The sequence below is a fragment of the Juglans microcarpa x Juglans regia genome, chromosome 5S (assembly GCF_004785595.1).
Source record: "Juglans microcarpa x Juglans regia isolate MS1-56 chromosome 5S, Jm3101_v1.0, whole genome shotgun sequence".
Lineage (NCBI taxonomy): Eukaryota > Viridiplantae > Streptophyta > Magnoliopsida > Fagales > Juglandaceae > Juglans > Juglans microcarpa x Juglans regia.
In genome coordinates this window covers 609,251-628,024 of record NC_054603.1, presented here as the reverse complement: position 1 = coordinate 628,024, position 18,774 = coordinate 609,251, and the positions used below count along the sequence as shown (strand labels likewise).

General features: G+C 38.0%; 2 protein-coding genes and 1 pseudogene across 4 annotated transcripts in view; all 3 read left to right on the top strand.

Annotated features, from left to right (window-relative positions):
* The window catches only part of LOC121268567 (1,4-alpha-glucan-branching enzyme 2-2, chloroplastic/amyloplastic-like), a 61,174-nt gene that overhangs the window by 6,332 nt on the left and 36,068 nt on the right, over positions 1–18,774 (top strand). For 2 of the 3 annotated variants that reach the window (XM_041172889.1, XM_041172890.1), the window contains 3 exons: positions 13,796–14,005; positions 16,071–16,228; positions 17,190–17,470. In XM_041172889.1, coding sequence (XP_041028823.1) covers positions 13,879–14,005; positions 16,071–16,228; positions 17,190–17,470 — 566 coding nt within the window. In that variant the 5' untranslated portion in view covers positions 13,796–13,878. Of the gene's footprint in view, positions 1–13,510; positions 14,006–16,070; positions 16,229–17,189; positions 17,471–18,774 lie in introns of those variants that run through there. The other variant, XM_041172888.1, reaches the window with a different exon arrangement.
* Positions 532–9,263, top strand: LOC121268570 (annotated as a pseudogene).
* LOC121268569 (tyrosine-protein phosphatase RLPH2) lies at positions 9,775–11,992 on the top strand. The gene is made up of 4 exons (XM_041172893.1): positions 9,775–10,406; positions 10,824–10,891; positions 11,239–11,418; positions 11,631–11,992. The coding sequence occupies exons 1-4, from the start codon at positions 9,848–9,850 to the stop codon at positions 11,799–11,801; spliced, it is 978 nt and encodes a 325-aa protein (XP_041028827.1). The 5' UTR covers positions 9,775–9,847; the 3' UTR covers positions 11,802–11,992.

Below are 18,774 nucleotides of genomic sequence, written 5' to 3'. Positions count from 1 at the left end.
CAAATGTAATGATTAAACTCAACACTCCTTTAGAAATAAATAATGATATATTAAAATTTACTGTAAATTTTTTATAAAAAATAAGTCATATTAAAAGAAAATATGTGATTACTTGTGTGTGGAATGATGAGTAGTAAAATTTTATAAAATAATTAATTATTTTTTTATGGAATCCACTTTTTTTTTTTTTTTTTAAAAAAAAAAACTTAAAAACTTATACTTACCATTAAGAAATATATCAGCCAAAAAGTTTATTTTAATAAATGAAATTATTTTTTAAAAATATAATTTATTGTCTTGTTCGAGGCATGAAATTAATGATGTGGTCTCACGCGGTTTAACCGACGAGCCGCAAAGCTTGCTTTGAGGCAGAGAGTGACAGATACACAGAAGCTTGCGTTGTGTTGCATGGATTCAAACTGAGAGAGAAGAGAGACAGAGCCACCCAGCAGCGCGCGCTCCATAAAGTTATTGACCTCATCTCTGCGTTGACCCCGAGCTCGATGCGTTGATTTTTCGAGTTCCTTTATAAAATCACCCTCCTCCACTCCTTCCTTTCTCGCCATAGTTTTTCCTCCACCACCCTTCCATCCACCATTTCCGTCTTTCTTCCACCACTTTCTCCAGAAAAAAAGCAACTCTGAAATAGCTTCGGAAAGAGAGAGAGAGAGAGAGAGAGAGAGAGAGAGAGAGAGGTTTCGTGCATGGATAGGGGAGCCAGTTAATTTCATTAGCAAGTGAGGCTCTAAGAATTAAGACAAAAATATTTCACGATCGTCGGCGTAGTCGGGGAGTTTGGTTCGGCACACAATAGATCCAGTACTTCTGAACGAACAAAGATTTCAGAAAAAACCCGAATAAAACAAACATAAACGCTATTGTCTACACTCGCTCGTATAGTTGGTGTGATCGACTATATACGTATTGTAAATCCCCCTCGGACAATAAGCTTAGCTTTAGGGTGACGACAGTAGATCGCTCGCGTAATGGCGTCGGCTTTGGCGGGAGACGATCTAGCCCGGTCAACGAGCAGCCGGAGGAGCTGGAAGTCTGCCAGCTTCCGGGAGGTGTGGGCCCCGCCGCCGGACGTGTTCAACCGGAGCTGGCGGCAGGAGAGCGACGAGGAGGAGCTTCGATGGGCTGCCATTGAGCGGCTACCGACCTACGATCGGCTAAGGAAGGGGATGCTCAGGCAGGTCCTTGACAATGGGAGAGTTGTGCAGAATGAGGTGGACGTCGCCCATCTTGGGATCCAGGACAAGAAGCAGTTAATGGAGAGCATACTCAAGGTTGCGGAGGACGACAACGAGAAGTTCCTTAGGAGACTCAGGGACAGGACTGACAGGTTCGAACTCTTTTTTTTTTTTTCGTTTGTTTGGTTCAAGGTTTAATTAAGGTCTAATTTGGTGGGTTTGGCTTGGAGTTCTGGCAGGGTGGGGATTGAGATTCCTAGAATTGAAGTTCGGTATGAGCATTTATCGGTGGAGGGGGATGTGTATGTTGGAAGCCGAGCGCTTCCCACTCTTCTTAATGTCACCTTGAACACAATTGAGGTATATTTTCGATTTTCTTTGTTTTTTTATTTCTAAAATTGAACTTTTCTTTTCTTGGTTGGGTTTAGATTTTTGTGGTATAATGTAAAACAGAGGTATTAATCGTGTTATTGCTCTCTGCCTTTTTCTCCGGTTGTTCTTGGGTAGACTTCTTACAGGAGAAAGAGTTTTTTTTACCAATTTCGTAATTCAACCTCTTTATTCAGTTTGTTAAACACTTTGACCAAGCTTTTGCCGATAATTGTTTCCGATTTTATTTTCAACTTGTAATGGTGACAACAGAGTATCCTCGGGTTAGTCCACCTTGCTCCATCTAAGAAAAGAAAAATCCAGATACTTCAGGATGTTAGTGGAATCGTCAAACCATCAAGGTATCTTTTTGAAATGGCAGTTGATGTCAGCTCTCTCTCTCTCTCTCTCTCTGTTTTTTCAAATATGATATGGGAGTGAACTTGCCAAGATAATATTTGTGGATATAAAGCAAACAGCCATGATGGAAAAATTAACAGTAAACTGATCTTGCCTGCTTTGAATCTGGTAAAAGTAGCCTTTCGAAAATAAATTTCATGCCAAATATTCTCCCCACCTTTTTTGTTAATAGCTAGTGTTAGTTAAAGATAGAAGTTGATTGCTCTTATAAACTGATCTGGTGATTCCAGGATGACTCTACTTCTGGGTCCTCCAGGCGCAGGGAAAACAACATTGTTGCTTGCACTTGCTGGGAAACTTGACAAGGATCTAAGGGTTTGTGTTCTTTCCGATTCTCGCGCTATTTTTATATGTATCTCAGTTTGCATAAATCCTCTGTATTCAAGAATATTTTTTCAACGTAGAAATTAACTTGAACTCGATACAGGAATCTGGGAGAGTCACCTACTGTGGTCATGAATTGAAAGAATTTATTCCTCAAAGGACTTGTGCGTATATCAGTCAGCATGATCTTCACCATGGAGAAATGACGGTGAGAGAGACACTGGATTTCTCTGGACGTTGTCTAGGGTTGGCACAAGATATGAAATGTTGGTAGAACTCTCAAGAAGAGAGAAAGAAGCGGGAATTAAGCCAGATCCCGAGATTGATGCATTCATGAAGGCCACAGCTATGTCAGGCCAAAAAACTAGTTTGGTAACGGATTATATTCTTAAGGTCCGCAGTCTCTCTCTCATGTTGCCACATCTATTTTTGTTTTTATTCATTTAAGAATCCAATTTAAGATAGCTGACTTCTTAAGAATCTTTAACAGATACTTGGATTGGATATCTGTGCCAATATTATGGTTGGAGATGAGATGAGGAGAGGTATCTCAGGTGGGCAGAAGAAGCGTGTGACAACTGGTATGTTTTTCTTGGCAATGCTAAGTTGTTTATGATGGAAATGGAGTTCTTATTCTTATACACAGATCCAGTTCATGTACCTGTTGCTGATATAAGACTACATATTGATCCAAATCGGAATAATCAAAGTATTGTTGTCCATAACATCAATACCAATCCGATTGATTGTTTTATTATCACTGGGTGCAGGGGAGATGTTGGTTGGACCAGCAAAGGCTCTTTTTATGGATGAAATATCGACCGGGTTAGACAGTTCTACCACTTTCCAGATATGCAAGTTCATGAGGCAAATGGTTCACATTATGGAAGTGACCATGGTCATTTCCCTTCTACAGCCAGCACCAGAGACATTTGATCTTTTTGATGATATCATCCTTCTTTCAGAAGGTCAGGTAGTCTACCAAGGTCCAAAAGAAAATGTCCTTGAATTCTTTGAGTACATGGGATTCAAATGCCCAGAAAGGAAAGGGGTCGCTGACTTCTTGCAAGAAGTAACGTCCAAGAAGGATCAAGAACAATATTGGTTCAAGAAGAACCAACCTTACAGATACATCTCAATTCCTGATTTTGTGCAGGCCTTTGGCTCTTTCCACATTGGCCAACAGCTTGCAGCTGATCTTAGTGTTCCTTATGACAGATCTAGCACCCACCCAGCTGCATTGGTCACAGAGAAATATGGTATTTCAAACTGGGAACTATTCAAGGCTTGCTTTTCAAGGGAGTGGCTGCTAATGAAGCGTAATTCTTTTGTGTACATATTCAAGACTACCCAGATAACAATCATGTCCATAATTGCCTTTACAGTGTTCCTTAGGACAGAAATGCCAGTGGGAACTGTAACAAATGGAGGAAAGTTTTTTGGAGCACTGTTCTTCAGTCTGATTAACGTGATGTTCAACGGGATGGCAGAGCTGGCAATGACTGTTTTCAGGCTTCCTGTCTTCTATAAACAGAGGGATTTCTTGTTCTATCCTGCATGGGCTTTTGGCTTACCCATTTGGGTCCTCAGGATCCCTCTATCGTTCATGGAATCAGCAATATGGATCATTCTTACATACTATACGATTGGATTTGCTCCGTCTGCTAGCAGGTAAATACGTTTTTAATTTCTTCTCTATGGGAAATTGATTCCCCACTTGGCACTTACTAGATGTTGGAATTTTTTTCTTCAAACTCATGTATATTCACTTTGGTTTTTTCATCGACCCATCTCTTCCTTTATTGCTTTAGGTTCTTCCGACAGTTCTTGGCATTCTTTGGCATACATCAAATGGCATTGTCCCTCTTTCGGTTCATTGCTGCACTCGGGAGAACACAAGTTGTTGCAAATACACTGGGCACCTTCACCTTGCTAATGGTTTTTGTGCTCGGAGGGTTCATTGTTGCCAAAAGTAATTCATCTCTTCCAGTCTAGCTGTCAGTGTACTGCAAGTGTTAATTTACATGATGGCAAATTTGAATCTTCATTTCCTTGTGTGCCTGCAGATGACATTGAGCCATGGATGATATGGGGCTATTATATTTCTCCTATGATGTATGGACAGAATGCCATAGTTATGAATGAGTTTCTTGATGAAAGATGGAGTGCGGTAAGATATTTTCGTTGTTTAATTGTCTTAACTTGTTGATTTCCGAATTGCATCTACATTTCATACATGAATATGAAAATATACGCTAGAATTAGGCATTTTAGACATCATGTGAAAATCATATCAAAATTTTTCTCTGTTGCAGCCCAATACAGACCCCCATATCAATGCAACTACCGTTGGAAAAGTCCTGCTCAGGTCCAGAGGCTTCTTTACTGAGGAGTATTGGTTTTGGATTTGTATCGGAGCACTTTTTGGATTTTCTCTTCTCTTCAACGTGTTATTTATTGCAGCATTGACTTTCCTAAATCGTAAGTTATCTCATCCCATTTCTACTCGCTGTTTCATTTGTAAAAATGAAACTTTGGAGTTGACAAAGCCTTTTGTGGTAAATGATTTCAGCTTTGGGTGATTCAAAAGCTGTCGTCGTGAATGAAGATAATAGCAGGAAGAATAACAACACATCTGCTAGACAGCATAGAACAGAAGGTTTAATCCTTTACCTTTCCCCTTCTACTACATGATTCCCTTATTCCACAGCTTCGGCTGGAATTCGGTCAAAGTTAGCTCATAACATAACTAATCGTTAATTCTATGTCAATGAGAGAGAGAGATCTTAAAGTACTTGTACCAGTTTTAACATTTCACCACCTCTCTGTGCAAAATACAGTTTGCTATGCGAGTAGTTGTAATAACTTTGAGCAAGAGAGCTGGTAGGGTTAAATGCATTAACATAACGTTTGAACTGGAGAAAACCAGATAGCATTGGGGTAACCCAACAAGAGCCAAGATTAGGCCAAGGATTTTACATTGACTCTTTTGTTATTTGTTGGAATAGAACAATATTTCGAACTTTGAGGAATTTACCACCTGTGCCAATTATCCATCTCGTCCCCTAAGAGGAAGAAAGTTCAAGAAAAAAAAAGGCCTTTATTTATGCCCAAGACATATTTGAGAAGAAAGCAAAATACATAAAGGTTGTTAGGTAACGGAAAATCTGATTGGCATAAGAAATGAACTTCCAGGGCACTGCAAAATCTTCAGGAGAAAAAAGCTTACATGTTTATTTTGATGGATAAGTGACGTTATCTTTTTTTATACGGCACTGCAAAATCTTCAGGAGAAAAAAGCTTACATGTTTATTTTGATGGATAAGTGACGTTATCTTTTTTATACGGCACTGCAAAATCTTCAGGAGAAAAAAGCTTACATGTTTATTTTGATGGATAAGTGACGTTATCTTTTTTTATACGCCTGACCTATTGTGAAACATTACAGGTATTGATATGGCTGTGAGAGGCTCTTCAGAAATTGTTGGTGCTTCAGATGATGCCCAAAGAAGAGGAATGGTTTTACCCTTCCAACCCCTTTCACTTGCATTTAACCATGTCAATTACTACGTGGATATGCCTGCTGTAAGTCCCTCATTTTTAATCATTTCATGCTCTGAAAATATTGATTCAAGTTTTCTCTAATATTTTTGAAATTCTTTTCATTCCTATCAAAATTACTTTTTCTCCAAACAGTGATGTAAAAGATTGGTCTTTCATACCAGGAAATGAAGACTCAAGGGGTTGAAGAAGATCGTCTTCAATTGTTACGGGATGTTAGTGGTGCTTTCAGACCAGGGATATTGACGGCACTTGTGGGTGTCAGTGGTGCTGGGAAGACAACCCTTATGGATGTGTTAGCAGGAAGAAAGACCGGTGGCTACATTGAAGGAACCATTACCATATCCGGTTATCCTAAGAACCAATCAACATTTGCCCGGGTCAGTGGTTACTGTGAACAGAACGACATTCATTCACCGCATGTTACTGTCTACGAATCTCTCCTATATTCAGCTTGGCTTCGTCTCTCTTCAGATGTAAAGACACAAACAAGAAAGGTATGTTGCATGGTTGTCTAGGTAGCATCAATCTCTTTTTAGACCTTTATGCACAATCATTTTTCTTTTCTAATCACCAGAAATTTGGAATCCTATTGTTTAAGGATCCAAGTTTGCTTACCCAAAAGAAAAAGGATCCAAGTTTGGAGTGCTTTCTTCAATTCTTAAAAAAGAATTTTCTATATGTGGTATAGATGTTTGTGGAAGAAGTTATGGAGTTGGTTGAGCTTAAATCACTAAGAGATGCTCTAGTCGGCCTTCCTGGAGTAGATGGTCTTTCAACAGAACAAAGGAAGAGGCTAACAATAGCTGTTGAGCTGGTTGCTAATCCTTCTATCATCTTCATGGATGAACCCACATCTGGTCTGGATGCCAGAGCTGCTGCTATTGTTATGCGTACAGTGAGAAATACAGTTGATACTGGGAGAACTGTTGTATGCACAATCCACCAGCCTAGCATAGACATTTTTGAAGCTTTTGATGAGGTACTGCCCCCCATTTCTTCACGTTGTCGTTAAAAGTTATTTATTTCTTCATGCATCCATGATGTAATATATTTTCAACTTTGACACTGCTTGTTGCAGCTATTGCTGATGAAAAGAGGAGGACAAGTAATTTATGCTGGACCTCTGGGTCGCCATTCTCACCAGCTAGTAGAATATTTTGAGGTATCTGTTTCATGTGCTCTATATGTTTTTTTACGCTAATAATCAAGTGATAGAGTTAGTCGGCATGTCTGATGCCTATATATAAGCTCTTCATTTCCACTTCCACGAATTCCTAACAGTCTTGGCTTCAGGAATCTGGGTGGTATAACTAGGAAGTTTAATATATATATATATATATATATATATATATGTATGTATGTATGTATGTATGTATATTATTTTTCGGATGAGTGAGTGGTTTCAAAGGGAGGAGAATGAGGATGGGGCATTCGAATCACTGACCTTCATTTCACGAGACATGCAATAACCGATTATAATACCTCTTTAGAGTTGGCTGACAAGTGTTTGCTAGCCTGTGGCTAATATCTATAAACTATGACAGGCTGTCCCCGGGTCACTAAGATCAAGGATGGTTATAATCCTGCTACATGGATGCTTGAAGTCAGTGCTCCTGCAGTCGAGGCTCAACTTGATGTGGATTTTGCTGAAGTTTATGCCAACTCCTCGCTTTACCAGTGAGTTATAATGAGTTATTTTGATAATTAATTATTGCTTTCTGATTTTCCTGGGATTTTAAATTTTATGATTCTGATTCCTCTCTTGACACTCTTTCAGGAGGAATCAGGAACTCATCAAAGAGCTAAGTACTCCAACACCAGGCTCTAAGGACCTCTACTTCCCATCCGAATACTCCCAACCTTTCCCTGTTCAGTGCAAAGCTTGTTTCTGGAAACAACATTGGTCTTATTGGAGAAATCCTCAGTACAATGCCATCCGGTTCTTGATGACAATAGTCATTGGTGCATTATTTGGTCTCATCTTCTGGAACAAAGGAGGCAAGATGTAAGTCATTTTGTTGTTATATATTTAATTATTTAGACTTCCATCCTTTGGAAGGGTGCATGAAATATGAACCGGAGGTCAGAAAATTGATATATTCAAATGCTAGGAGCACCCCTGGTTTATCCAAGTTTTTATAGTATCAGACATCGACAACTCTGATTATTTTGTAAAACAGGTCCAAACAACAAGATCTGATGAATCTTTTGGGAGCCTTGTATGCTGCTGTGCTTTTCCTTGGAGCCACCAATGCATCTTCAGTGCAGTCAGTTGTGGCCATTGAAAGAACTGTTTTCTACCGTGAAAGAGCAGCTGGAATGTATTCTCCACTGCCTTATGCATTTGCTCAGGTAACTTTAATTCAGTTCGTCTCTTTTCCGATCGGACTGTAATTCTAAACTGACACCACAGAATATCTTGCAGTAAAGAAAACTATGTTCTTTAAAGATATGGTTCAAGCAATGAAACTCTATTATTTCATACTCTGACCAAAAATCTGTTGAAATTATGCAGGTGTCCATTGAGGCAATTTATGTTGCAGCTCAAACTATTGCTTACACTCTTCTTCTTTACTCCATGATCGGATTTGAGTGGAAGGCAGACAAATTCTTGTGGTTCTACTACTACATATTCATGTGCTTTGTCTACTTCACACTCTATGGAATGATGATTGTTGCACTGACACCGGGACATCAAATTGCTGCGATTTGTATGTCATTCTTCCTCAGTTTCTGGAACTTGTTCTCTGGTTTTCTCATTCCCAGGACGGTATGTTTTTCAAACCCAATATATATTGCATACTGCACTACTTTTCACGGAACTTCGAATCTCTCTCTGCGTATGGAACTCACGGTTACCTACACATTGCCATTGCAGCAAATCCCTATTTGGTGGAGGTGGTACTACTGGGCTTCTCCAGTGGCATGGACACTATATGGCCTTGTGACCTCTCAAGTGGGTGACAAAGACTCCGTCCTTGAGGTACCTGGAGTTGGTGAGGTACCGTTGAAGCTATTCCTTGAAGAAAGCTTGGGTTTTGATTATGACTTCCTTCCAGCCGTTGCCGTGGCTCATCTTGGCTGGGTTCTCCTCTTCTTCTTTGCATTTGCCTACGGCATCAAGTTCCTCAACTTCCAAAGAAGATAACCCAGCTTCAGTTAACTCATGCTCTGGTCTCAGAATTGCTTAAATAGGACAGAATTATTTTTCTTTCTCATCTCGTGTATTTTCATTCTTTCCGTCGTGGTTCTCCATAAAATTAGCAGATAATTGTCCTGCAGTACAATCCAGGCAACCAAAATGTTTGTAAATGAGATCTTGTTTAACGCATTGATCATTATTTTCGCACCCAAAAGCTTCAGCATTCATTGCTTGACCTAAGTTATACCTTTTCTCTTTACATGGTACTGCATATTCTCTTTCAAGTCGGTAATTATACAATTTTATTCTCTTTGATCAATGGTTTGCTGCAAAGGAAATATTGTAATGACGATGAGAGCAGTATTCTAGTATCCGCAATAAGAAGTACTAGCAAAGAATTGAAAGATTGCAATATAACAATAGTGATTAAAGAATTTAACATTATTCATTTCGAAGTTTTGTATTGTACGAATGATTCTCCAGACATCCTTTTATAGGAATATAAAGATAAAGAATATGAAAGAGTGATACATAAAGTAATAAGATACATTGAATTTAAAATTTTCAAAAATTATACATGAATTTAGAAATTTTAAAAGTTGATACATGAATTTAAGAATTCGAAGAATCATACGTAAATGAACCAAAATTCTAAGAGATGAATCTAAATAATTATCACAGAGATAATGTATGCATTTATAATAATTGAAGAAAAAAAAACCCCCTCATCTCCGCACCACCGCAACCAACGTCGGGCATCCGTATAGACCCAATCCCGAAAGAACACAAACCTATAAATATACGCACGAAAACTTCACAAAAGAAAAGCAAAGAAATGACGGACCTAAAATCAGAACCCAACTTCAGCTCCTCCACCACCACCACCACCACCACCAAGCCTAGAGTGGTGTGCTGCATAGGTGACATCCACGGCTACATCAAGAAGCTCCAAAACCTCTGGTCCAACCTCGAATCCCTCATCGACCCGCAAGAATTCCGGACAGCCCTCGTCATCTTCCTCGGAGACTACTGCGACCGCGGGCCCCACACCCGCCAGGTCATCGACTTCCTCCTCTGCATGCCCTCCCGTTACCCCGACCAGACCCATGTGTTTCTCTCCGGAAACCACGACCTCGCTTTCGCAGCGTTCGTCGGAGTCTTGCCTCGGCCTCCGACGTTCGAGTTCTCCGAGGCGTGGGAGGAGTACGAGGGCAATGAGGAGAGAGAAGGGTGGTTCAAGGGTGACGGGTACGAGTGTATGCACTTGCAAGGGAGGAGGTGGGGTGGAACTATTAAGGTTAGGTTTAATGCGGCTAAGGGGACTGAGTATAAGGGCTCGATCTACGATGCGGGGCCCACTTTCGAGTCCTATGGCGTTCCTCACGGATCTGCTGGTACGATCTGTTCCGTTCTTGATTGGGTTTCATTCTTTTTATTGGAAGGTATATCTGATTTCATTGGTCGCGGTACTCTGGAGTTTGATTTGTTTGATCGATTCTTGGTTACTCAATAGCGAATGCGGGTGATTATGATTCATAGTTGTTCATGTTTTCAATATGATTTTTCTTGCTTGTTGTTGTGTGTTTGGCTAGTTATGATTTCAAGCTGTTTATGGACAATTGGGTTACTGGGCTTGATGGACTGCGAATGGAGATTCGTAGTTATTAAATCTTCAATGAGATTCTGTGGTTTATTGGTGCTATTTTTAGATATTCAATGGTAATCGATGCTCGTATTCGATTAGCGGTCGCGTGGTATCATTACTGTTGCTGTCTTATTGGATTAAATTTCTGAACTTTCATTGTGCACAGATTTGGTTAAGGCAGTTCCTGACGAGCACAAGAAGTTTCTTGCTGATCTGGTTTGGGTTCACGAAGAGGTCAGGCTTCTTTGGGTTCCCCTTTTCTTGTTCTTCAAAACCCCTGATAAGCGCCGGCAATATATGATGTAACCATGAGAAGGGTTTTTTTGCCCCAATCAAAGATTTTCTATAGCCACACACATTGGGGTGGGACCGTGGGAGAAACACTGTGCGCCATTCAATCAAAATCTATTTTAAGAACCATAAGCTTCCAACTTTACAAAAAAATATCATTTACATCCCAAGAAAAATGTTCATGAACAATGTTTGATAAGGCAATTGATTGTATAGTGGAGTGAATTATGGGAGCAACTTGCTAAATTAGTGGTTTTGCCGTCTTGGTGATGTGCGTTCTATTTTGTCAGGATGATGTCTGTTTGGAAACTGAGAATGGAATCCTACACTGTAAGTTGATTGCTGTGCATGCTGGTTTGGAGAGAGATAAAAACATCAAAGAGCAGCTGGATTTCTTGAGAGCCCGAGACACCCGGGTTCCTAAGGTAGAGGCTCTTAGCGGGAGGAAAAATGTATGGAATATCCCAAAGGTGATGGTTCTCAGTTTCTTTATCCCATGTACTCAAACAAGACTTTCTTCTGCTGCTAATTTATTCTAGGATAGAGGTTACTTTACTTACAGTCATTCCTGATTATACAGAACGTTGTTTTTGCAGCTTTATTGAGATATAAATTATAGTGGTAGAATCCTTGATATGAAGTATAACTGAAGTCTAGATATTTGGCATTTCGTATCTCACAGGAACTAACTGAGAATCCAACCATTGTGGTAAGCGGTCACCATGGAAAACTCTATGTTGAAGGCCTTAGGCTGATCATTGACGAAGGTGGTGGATATGAGGAAAAGCCAGTGGCTGCAATCGTGCTCCCCTCAATGAAGATTGTCCGTGACACCGATATTTTGGCAAATTAGTCCTCAGGTTTGTGGTAAACGGTCATAATGCAGTATCTATATGCTTTCTTTCTAAATTTGGCAGAGCATAAGATCGAAAATGGAGGTCACTCCTCATCATTAGCTGATGGATGCTGGTTATAGAGACGTGAGGAATTACTGTATAATGGAATTGGTGGAATAAGTTGAATATTATATATCCAGTTATCACAGATACATGATCACAAAGGGAAAAAAAGAAGAAAAAAGATACATCAGAAAGAAAGAAAATGCCATTGATCATCATCTTCTCAAAGTATACTGGGAATGAAAGACAATTATAAATCCACTTTGTTCAAGAGCAAAGATGTTATAAGCAATGCAATTATGAATCTCATGGAGAGTTTGATCATAGCTCAGCATGCCCGTGCTTGTTAGGATAGATATCTTATGCTTTTCCTCACTGTTCTATTCACTAAAGTTTTTATTTGCGGGCCTATTTAGTATTTACCAAGTACTTGTGCTCTTTTCTAATGTTCTACTCATCGGGCGAAACCAGAAAATTGAAGTTGGAGTCAAAATTATAAATATGTTTTTTTTTTTTTTTGGGAAAAATATATTTTTACAGAATTTTCCTTATATAAAAATCATTAAAAATGAAATTTTTACACTCTTTAATTTTAATTCGTGACCAAGAAGCTAATCAACATTAATAGTGCAGCACATAATTTTTCTCAGTAAGTTTCTCCATCCCGATAGTCTCTCGCATATTCCTTTGTCTATGCAGATTGCAGTATGCTAGCTCTGCCCTGTCTCTCTAAAGTAACAGACCTTTGCCACCCCCTCTAGTTTTTTTAGAAGGCATTTCACAGATTGTACAAAGGAAAATGATATTTACAATCATAAATGATGTAACTTGTAAACGCTTTAAAAAATAAAAAATAAAACATGAAATTTAAACGAAAAAAATTAATTTTTAAATAATGAATATTATCAATTCATAAGTGTGTAACGTCCGTACTATCATTTCTATAAGGATTTTTATTGAGTCATGATTCAACATTGAATGGGTTTAACTCGATTTCTTTTTTCTATTTATTACTCTAAGTTTCCTATCATTATTAATGAAGTAAGAATATATTAATAAGAGAATTTATGAAAATCATTTTATTAACATTGTTACTTTAAAACAATAATTGGTATCTTATCTTATCCTCTCATAAGATTATTCACCAATCACCCAAAAAATGGAGATATGAATATGCCGTTTAGGGCGATTCTTGATTTTGACGGGGATGGTATATTCGTATGTGGATGTTATGCTCCATCAAGGAGTAGGAGAACTGTTGATCTATTAAATTTTTGGAAATCTTAAAACTCAAAAGAAAAAAAAAAAGAGTGACAGACATATAAAATAGATAACAAGAATATTTAGTTTACAAATAAAATTTCATAAATAAATAAAATTTAGTTTTATAAATTTAACGTATCATAATTAATTTGATAAAATCTTTTTATGAATCTACTCCAAATAGATTCTATAATGTTTTTGCGAATAGTAAATGTTTAAACACAAAACTCTAGGGATCTAAATTCTCACAAAATGTTAACATGTTATTTTTTTATTTCATTATTTTTATGCATTTTCTTTTATTAGGATTATAATAAAAATTATGTAAATTATTAAATATAATTAAAAGTAGTGAAATTTAATTATATGGTTATAAAAATAGGATTAATCATGAACTGAACTGTTTTTACTTTTCCTTCCCGAAAAGGAGAAGGGAACCGCACGCCCTCAGCCTTTCGTTTCTGATCTGCAACGACACCAGAGTGCAGATCAGTCTCGGTAGGTCTGCAAAATCCAAACGATGGACGACGCAAGATCAGTCTCGGTAGGTCCCACCTCAAACAATCCTCTATTTCACATGTAGCACCTTCTCCATGCGCCTGCGCAACACACACACACACTCTCTCTCTCTCTCTCTCTTCACGCTTCTCTCGGCGCCCGCGACTCAAAAAACACTTACCGGTATTCTCTCTCTCTCTCTCTGACTCGGTGCATAGTCTAGACCCTTCTCTCGGTTTTCAAAAGCTCTCAACCAAAAATACTAGCAAAATGGTCTACTCAATCTCGGCGATGCGATCCCCGTCCGTTCCATCGGTGTGCAACTGGTGTCGATCCACCTCCAATGGCATTCGCAATACTAATATCTCCCTCTTGCTGAAGAAGGAACCGTTTTATCGTAATACAACTGTCTCTATCAATCTTTTTGATGTTATTGTTTTCGAGTTTCTTTCTTTCGTTGTCTCTGTTCTGTTTGCCTCACTGCTTGATCCTTGATGCTTTGAGCTCTGGCGTCTTGATTCATTTGCTCATATAAACAACTTTTATACAACTTTTAATAACAAATGCAAGGAGTATATTCTAGTTGCCATTGTGATATTGAAAATGATACTTTATTTCACTTATGACGTGTGACATGCAAGTACGGGAAGTCTACCTTTTGATTGGAGGGTAGGTTGCTACAAATAGTAACTTCGATAATTATGTATGTATGTATGTGCTATGTATGATTGGATTCTGATTTCTCTTGTGTTTTTTATGTTCAATTTCGAGCATTGTTTCACTGTAGATTGAGGCCTTTTCGGTCCATGAGAGCTCTGTTTGAAAAGAGAGAGTTAAACGAATTGAAAAGAGAAAGAATTAAAGTACAACGGACTTCCTGATCGGTCCAAATCCTTGTAGCTATTGGCAAATAGTAATTGCAGTATAGAAAGAACGATATGCGATTATTATGTAGCTTAATTTGGGGTTTGGATAGTGAAATGAGATGAGATGAGTTTAGATAAAAGTTGAATAAAATATTGTTAAAATATTTTTTTTAATATTATTATTGTTTTGGGATTTGAAAAATTGAATTGCTTATTGAATTTTATGTGAGAATTTGTGAAAATTGTAATGATGGGTTGAGATGGTTTTGGTATCCAAACCTAGCCCACAGGCAGTGAAGGAGCGCGCGCACTAGTGGCTGAATCCGACTTTTGGACAGTTCGTGCTACTCTCAGCAATACGCAAGTGTTTATTTATAGAGGGATGCTACTCATCATCCCACGCTACACGTATATTTTAATATTATTTATTATTTATTATTTTATTTTATTCTTGTTAAACTAATTAAGTTGTTTTACTTATCATTCATACACCATATTGTTATAGGAAAAATGAAAAAAAAAATTAAAATAAGTATGGTGTGTGGTGTGTGGGGATGATAAGTAGAATTATTCTTATTTATTTATTTATTTTTATAAGTAAACAAGTATTATTAATTCAAGAATGGGTTAAAACAATAGAATTATTCTTATTTATAACGTATATAATACACACAGATGCGCATATATATATATATACTTCAAAATATGTATATATATGCATATATAAATATACATACATACACAAATTTGTTCTATAGACTTCAAAATATATAGAACAAATTTGTTGTAGGTACCAAATCGTGATTACGAAGGACCATTATTACCTCTCAATGATATAATTTTTGCCTACTAGTAGAAACTTCTTTTCCTAAATTAGAATATGCCTAGAACCTCTTCATTATGGAGCTTTAGAGTTAGGTACTTTCTTCGAGTGACAAATCAAGGCTGCAAAGGTGTATGATCCAACATTCTAGGCACCTGGTAATTGGAAATGAGGTTTTAGGCTCAACCTTGGTGGTTACACTGGCGTGAAATTATACTTGTGGAGATGTTAAGTGAGTAGAAGTCGAAGGATAATATTGTTAATAGTAAAGGTGCAAGCTGCAACTTGTCAAGCTTATTATTTCAACCTCTACAGAAATTTGGAAAGTTGTAAGTTGCTCGAAAAGCTGGCGGGAATTCCATGGACATTTAAATTGAAGAACATGCTCATGAGATGACCTAGATTCACTCTGAATGCCGGATATGGCATCATTCTCATTCCTTTGGTTTTTAAGCTGGGTAGTTACATCTTCCAGTTGTCTTGAGTTATAGAGATTTTGTTAAATTAGGATAAATAAGGGACAGTCCTCAGATGTACATTCTTAACAGCTGTATGCAGAGCTTCTTCTTCATGGGTGGTTTCCACTAGAATTGATTTTGTTTACTTTTTGACCTGTAAGATTGAATAGTTAGTATTGATCAATTTAAATTCTGAATGCATTATGTTGGGGCTCATGTTGTATTTTTTATATTTATTCTCAGATGATGATTTTCAAATATTGCTACTGTTTCCTCCTATCATAAATATAAATCTAATTTGATGAGTGTTTATAGGGAAGGTCTTTGCACGAATGTCTTCTCCTGATTCTGATTCCTCATCATTAAAGGTTGCCGCATCTAATAAAGTCCGAGTTCCTGGTGGCCAGGGAGATGGTTCTTTATCCTTGACAGATCAGTTGGAAAACCCTGAAACAGGTCTGGAAGATCACCTGGTATGTGATTACATGCCCAGATGTACAATAAAGGCATACTATGTGCGTACATCTACCTACCTTTATGGTGGAAAAATTTTCCTGTGCTCGTGTTTTTAATGTCTTATACATGCTCTAGAAATAATGAGAGACTAGTTTTTCACTCTGTGTGAACGATAATGACAAATCTTTAAGGGACTGATATGGAGTACTCTTCCTCTATGTATTTTTTTTTTTTATAAGTAATAATTTTATTCAAAGAAATAGGCATAAGCCCAAGTACACAGGACATATACAAAGGATCTATTTTGAGTGAGAGAAACAGCAGTATCTTTAATAGTGTTGTGGTTTCTAAAATTAAGCATTAGTGTTTATTCTTAATGGAAGTCTTGCGGACACATTCATATTTGTGAATAAATCCAGTAGTTCATTCTCAAACCCATCACAAGATACTCCCCACAAATTTATGGAACGTGTAGTGTTCCGTTAAATCCAAGCAGATGACTTCTGTAATCAAGAGACAAGAGGAGTAGAATTTAAAGGTTCATAAAACCTGGAATCTTCCTTCGTGAGAATTAAATAGGAAGGAGCAGGATTTTCTGTAGTGTCCACACCATCCTGCCACATGCTGTGTCCCACTGATGGGTGCTACAAGTTCTAGCAGAGAGTTTGAACTACCCATACCCAAATCCTCCCCAACAGAGTCTTCTCCTATACATGTTAATTTCTTTTTTATTTTAAAATCACCAACTGGTTATTCTCGCTGGTGGCCATTGAGGCTAAATACTTTTGAGTTATCTGCAAAGTAGCAGATACTGATTCTTGGTATTACAGAAAAGCATAGAGGTTTCATTAGATCGGTGATTATGGTCATTTTTCTCCGAATGCCTCCTTTGCTTTCAAATTCTCAAAACAGAATTGGTTTGTTGACAATCTTTACGTGCTTGAGTTAATTGTCTTCTTCTGTCTCTTGATGATCTAGGTATTGCATGATGTAAATGATCCAACTATTGAACATGAAAAGAAGCTTGAGGATGAAGAAAAGTTTGTTGAACCACCCAGTAGATACCATGAGATTGATAATGAGCAAGATTCTGCTTCTTCAACACTTGCTGGTGAGGAGGCATCTGCTCCTATTGATGGGACAGAAAGTATAGAAGAGGATGAAGCTAGAACAAGAACCATTCCCCCACCTGGCACTGGGCAAAGGATATATGAAATAGACCCACTTCTGAACAATTATCGCGAACATCTTGACTACCGGTGAGATGCATTTTGATCTTCTGCTTATACAAGTAATACACTGAGAAAGAATGTCTGAGCTACTAAGTGGCTGAGGGCTTATATAATAAAGTGTGCATGATTAGTTGCTTCAGGTTGTGAACATTGTGGCTGCAGTTATCAACTTTCTGTTGATGCCTATGTGTGTTTCGTCTGTTATAGCTTGCTGGATCTTCTTGCAGTTGTGTCAATGTGTTCCTTAAAAGGTGTTAATGTTCACATGGAGTTATTGCAGTTTTTCATTCTTTTTGAGAACTTATTAATGCAAATAGAGATTAGAGACTTGATTCAATTTTAAACTGAATAGGAGTATCCATAGAACTCGTGCTGAAGCATCAGACTTAGGTTATGTGAAGATTCCTTGCATTTGTGATCTTGTTCATAGACAATTAAGCATGTCAACCGTGAATCTTTAAAGCAATATCAAGAGAAGACATTTTATTTTATTTTTTGATAAGTAAAAGAAGTATTTATTAATCCAACAACTGTCAATTACAAAGTCAAAATATGCCCTATTTATGTAGGTGCATTAGAAACTAAGAAGTCATGAAAATCTATGCCATTAAAGTCCATAGCAATGATCCAAGTACAAAGAGTCCTAAAAAATAAAATTTTTAGCTCCGCCATAGATCTCTCTGTCTTCAAAAGTCCTCTCATTGCGCTCCTGCCACAAGCACCACATAATACAGATAGGGATCATCTTCCAAACTGCTTTGATCTGTCGCACACCTCGAATTGAGGTCTAGCAAGCCAAAACATCCAACACGGTTTCCGGCATAACCCACGCTAGATCCATTCTGTTAAACACCTCATCCCATAGAGTCCTGGCTACCTCGCAATATAAAAGTAAATGATTCACCGACTCACCCCTTCTTTTACACATGCAACACCAGTCTGCAATGATTATCCTCCTCTTTCTCAGATTATTCCGTAGTGAGAATCTTGCCTAAAGACACTATCCACACAAAGAAAGAAGCTTTGGGAGGAGCCTTATGACGCCAAAGCCTTTTCCAGGAAAACTGTATCTCAGGAACTTGTGTGAGTACCTTGTAGAAAGAACGAACAATGAATACCCCTTTCCTTGCTGGACTTCACCACAAATCATCTTCATGCTGGATATTTGGACGATAAGAATACAAGAGACTATAAAAATCTACAAAACTCCCCATCTCCCAATCTTGTGCCACCCGGTTGAAGTTGATGTTCCAGTGAATGTTCCTTCCTGAGACTTCCATGACTTCTGCCACCATGGCATCTTTAGCACTTGCGATCAAGAAAAGTGTAGG

What these genes read in the sequence shown, in the direction of transcription:
- LOC121268569 (XM_041172893.1), top strand. Translation starts at nt 9,848, where the DNA reads ATGACGGACCTAAAATCAGAACCCAACTTCAGCTCCTCCACCACCACC. An exon ending in TGGTTTGGGTTCACGAAGAG is followed by an intron (nt 10,892 to 11,238) that starts GTCAGGCTTCTT and finishes CTATTTTGTCAG; the next exon opens with GATGATGTCTGTTTGGAAAC. An exon ending in ATGTATGGAATATCCCAAAG is followed by an intron (nt 11,419 to 11,630) that starts GTGATGGTTCTC and finishes CGTATCTCACAG; the next exon opens with GAACTAACTGAGAATCCAAC.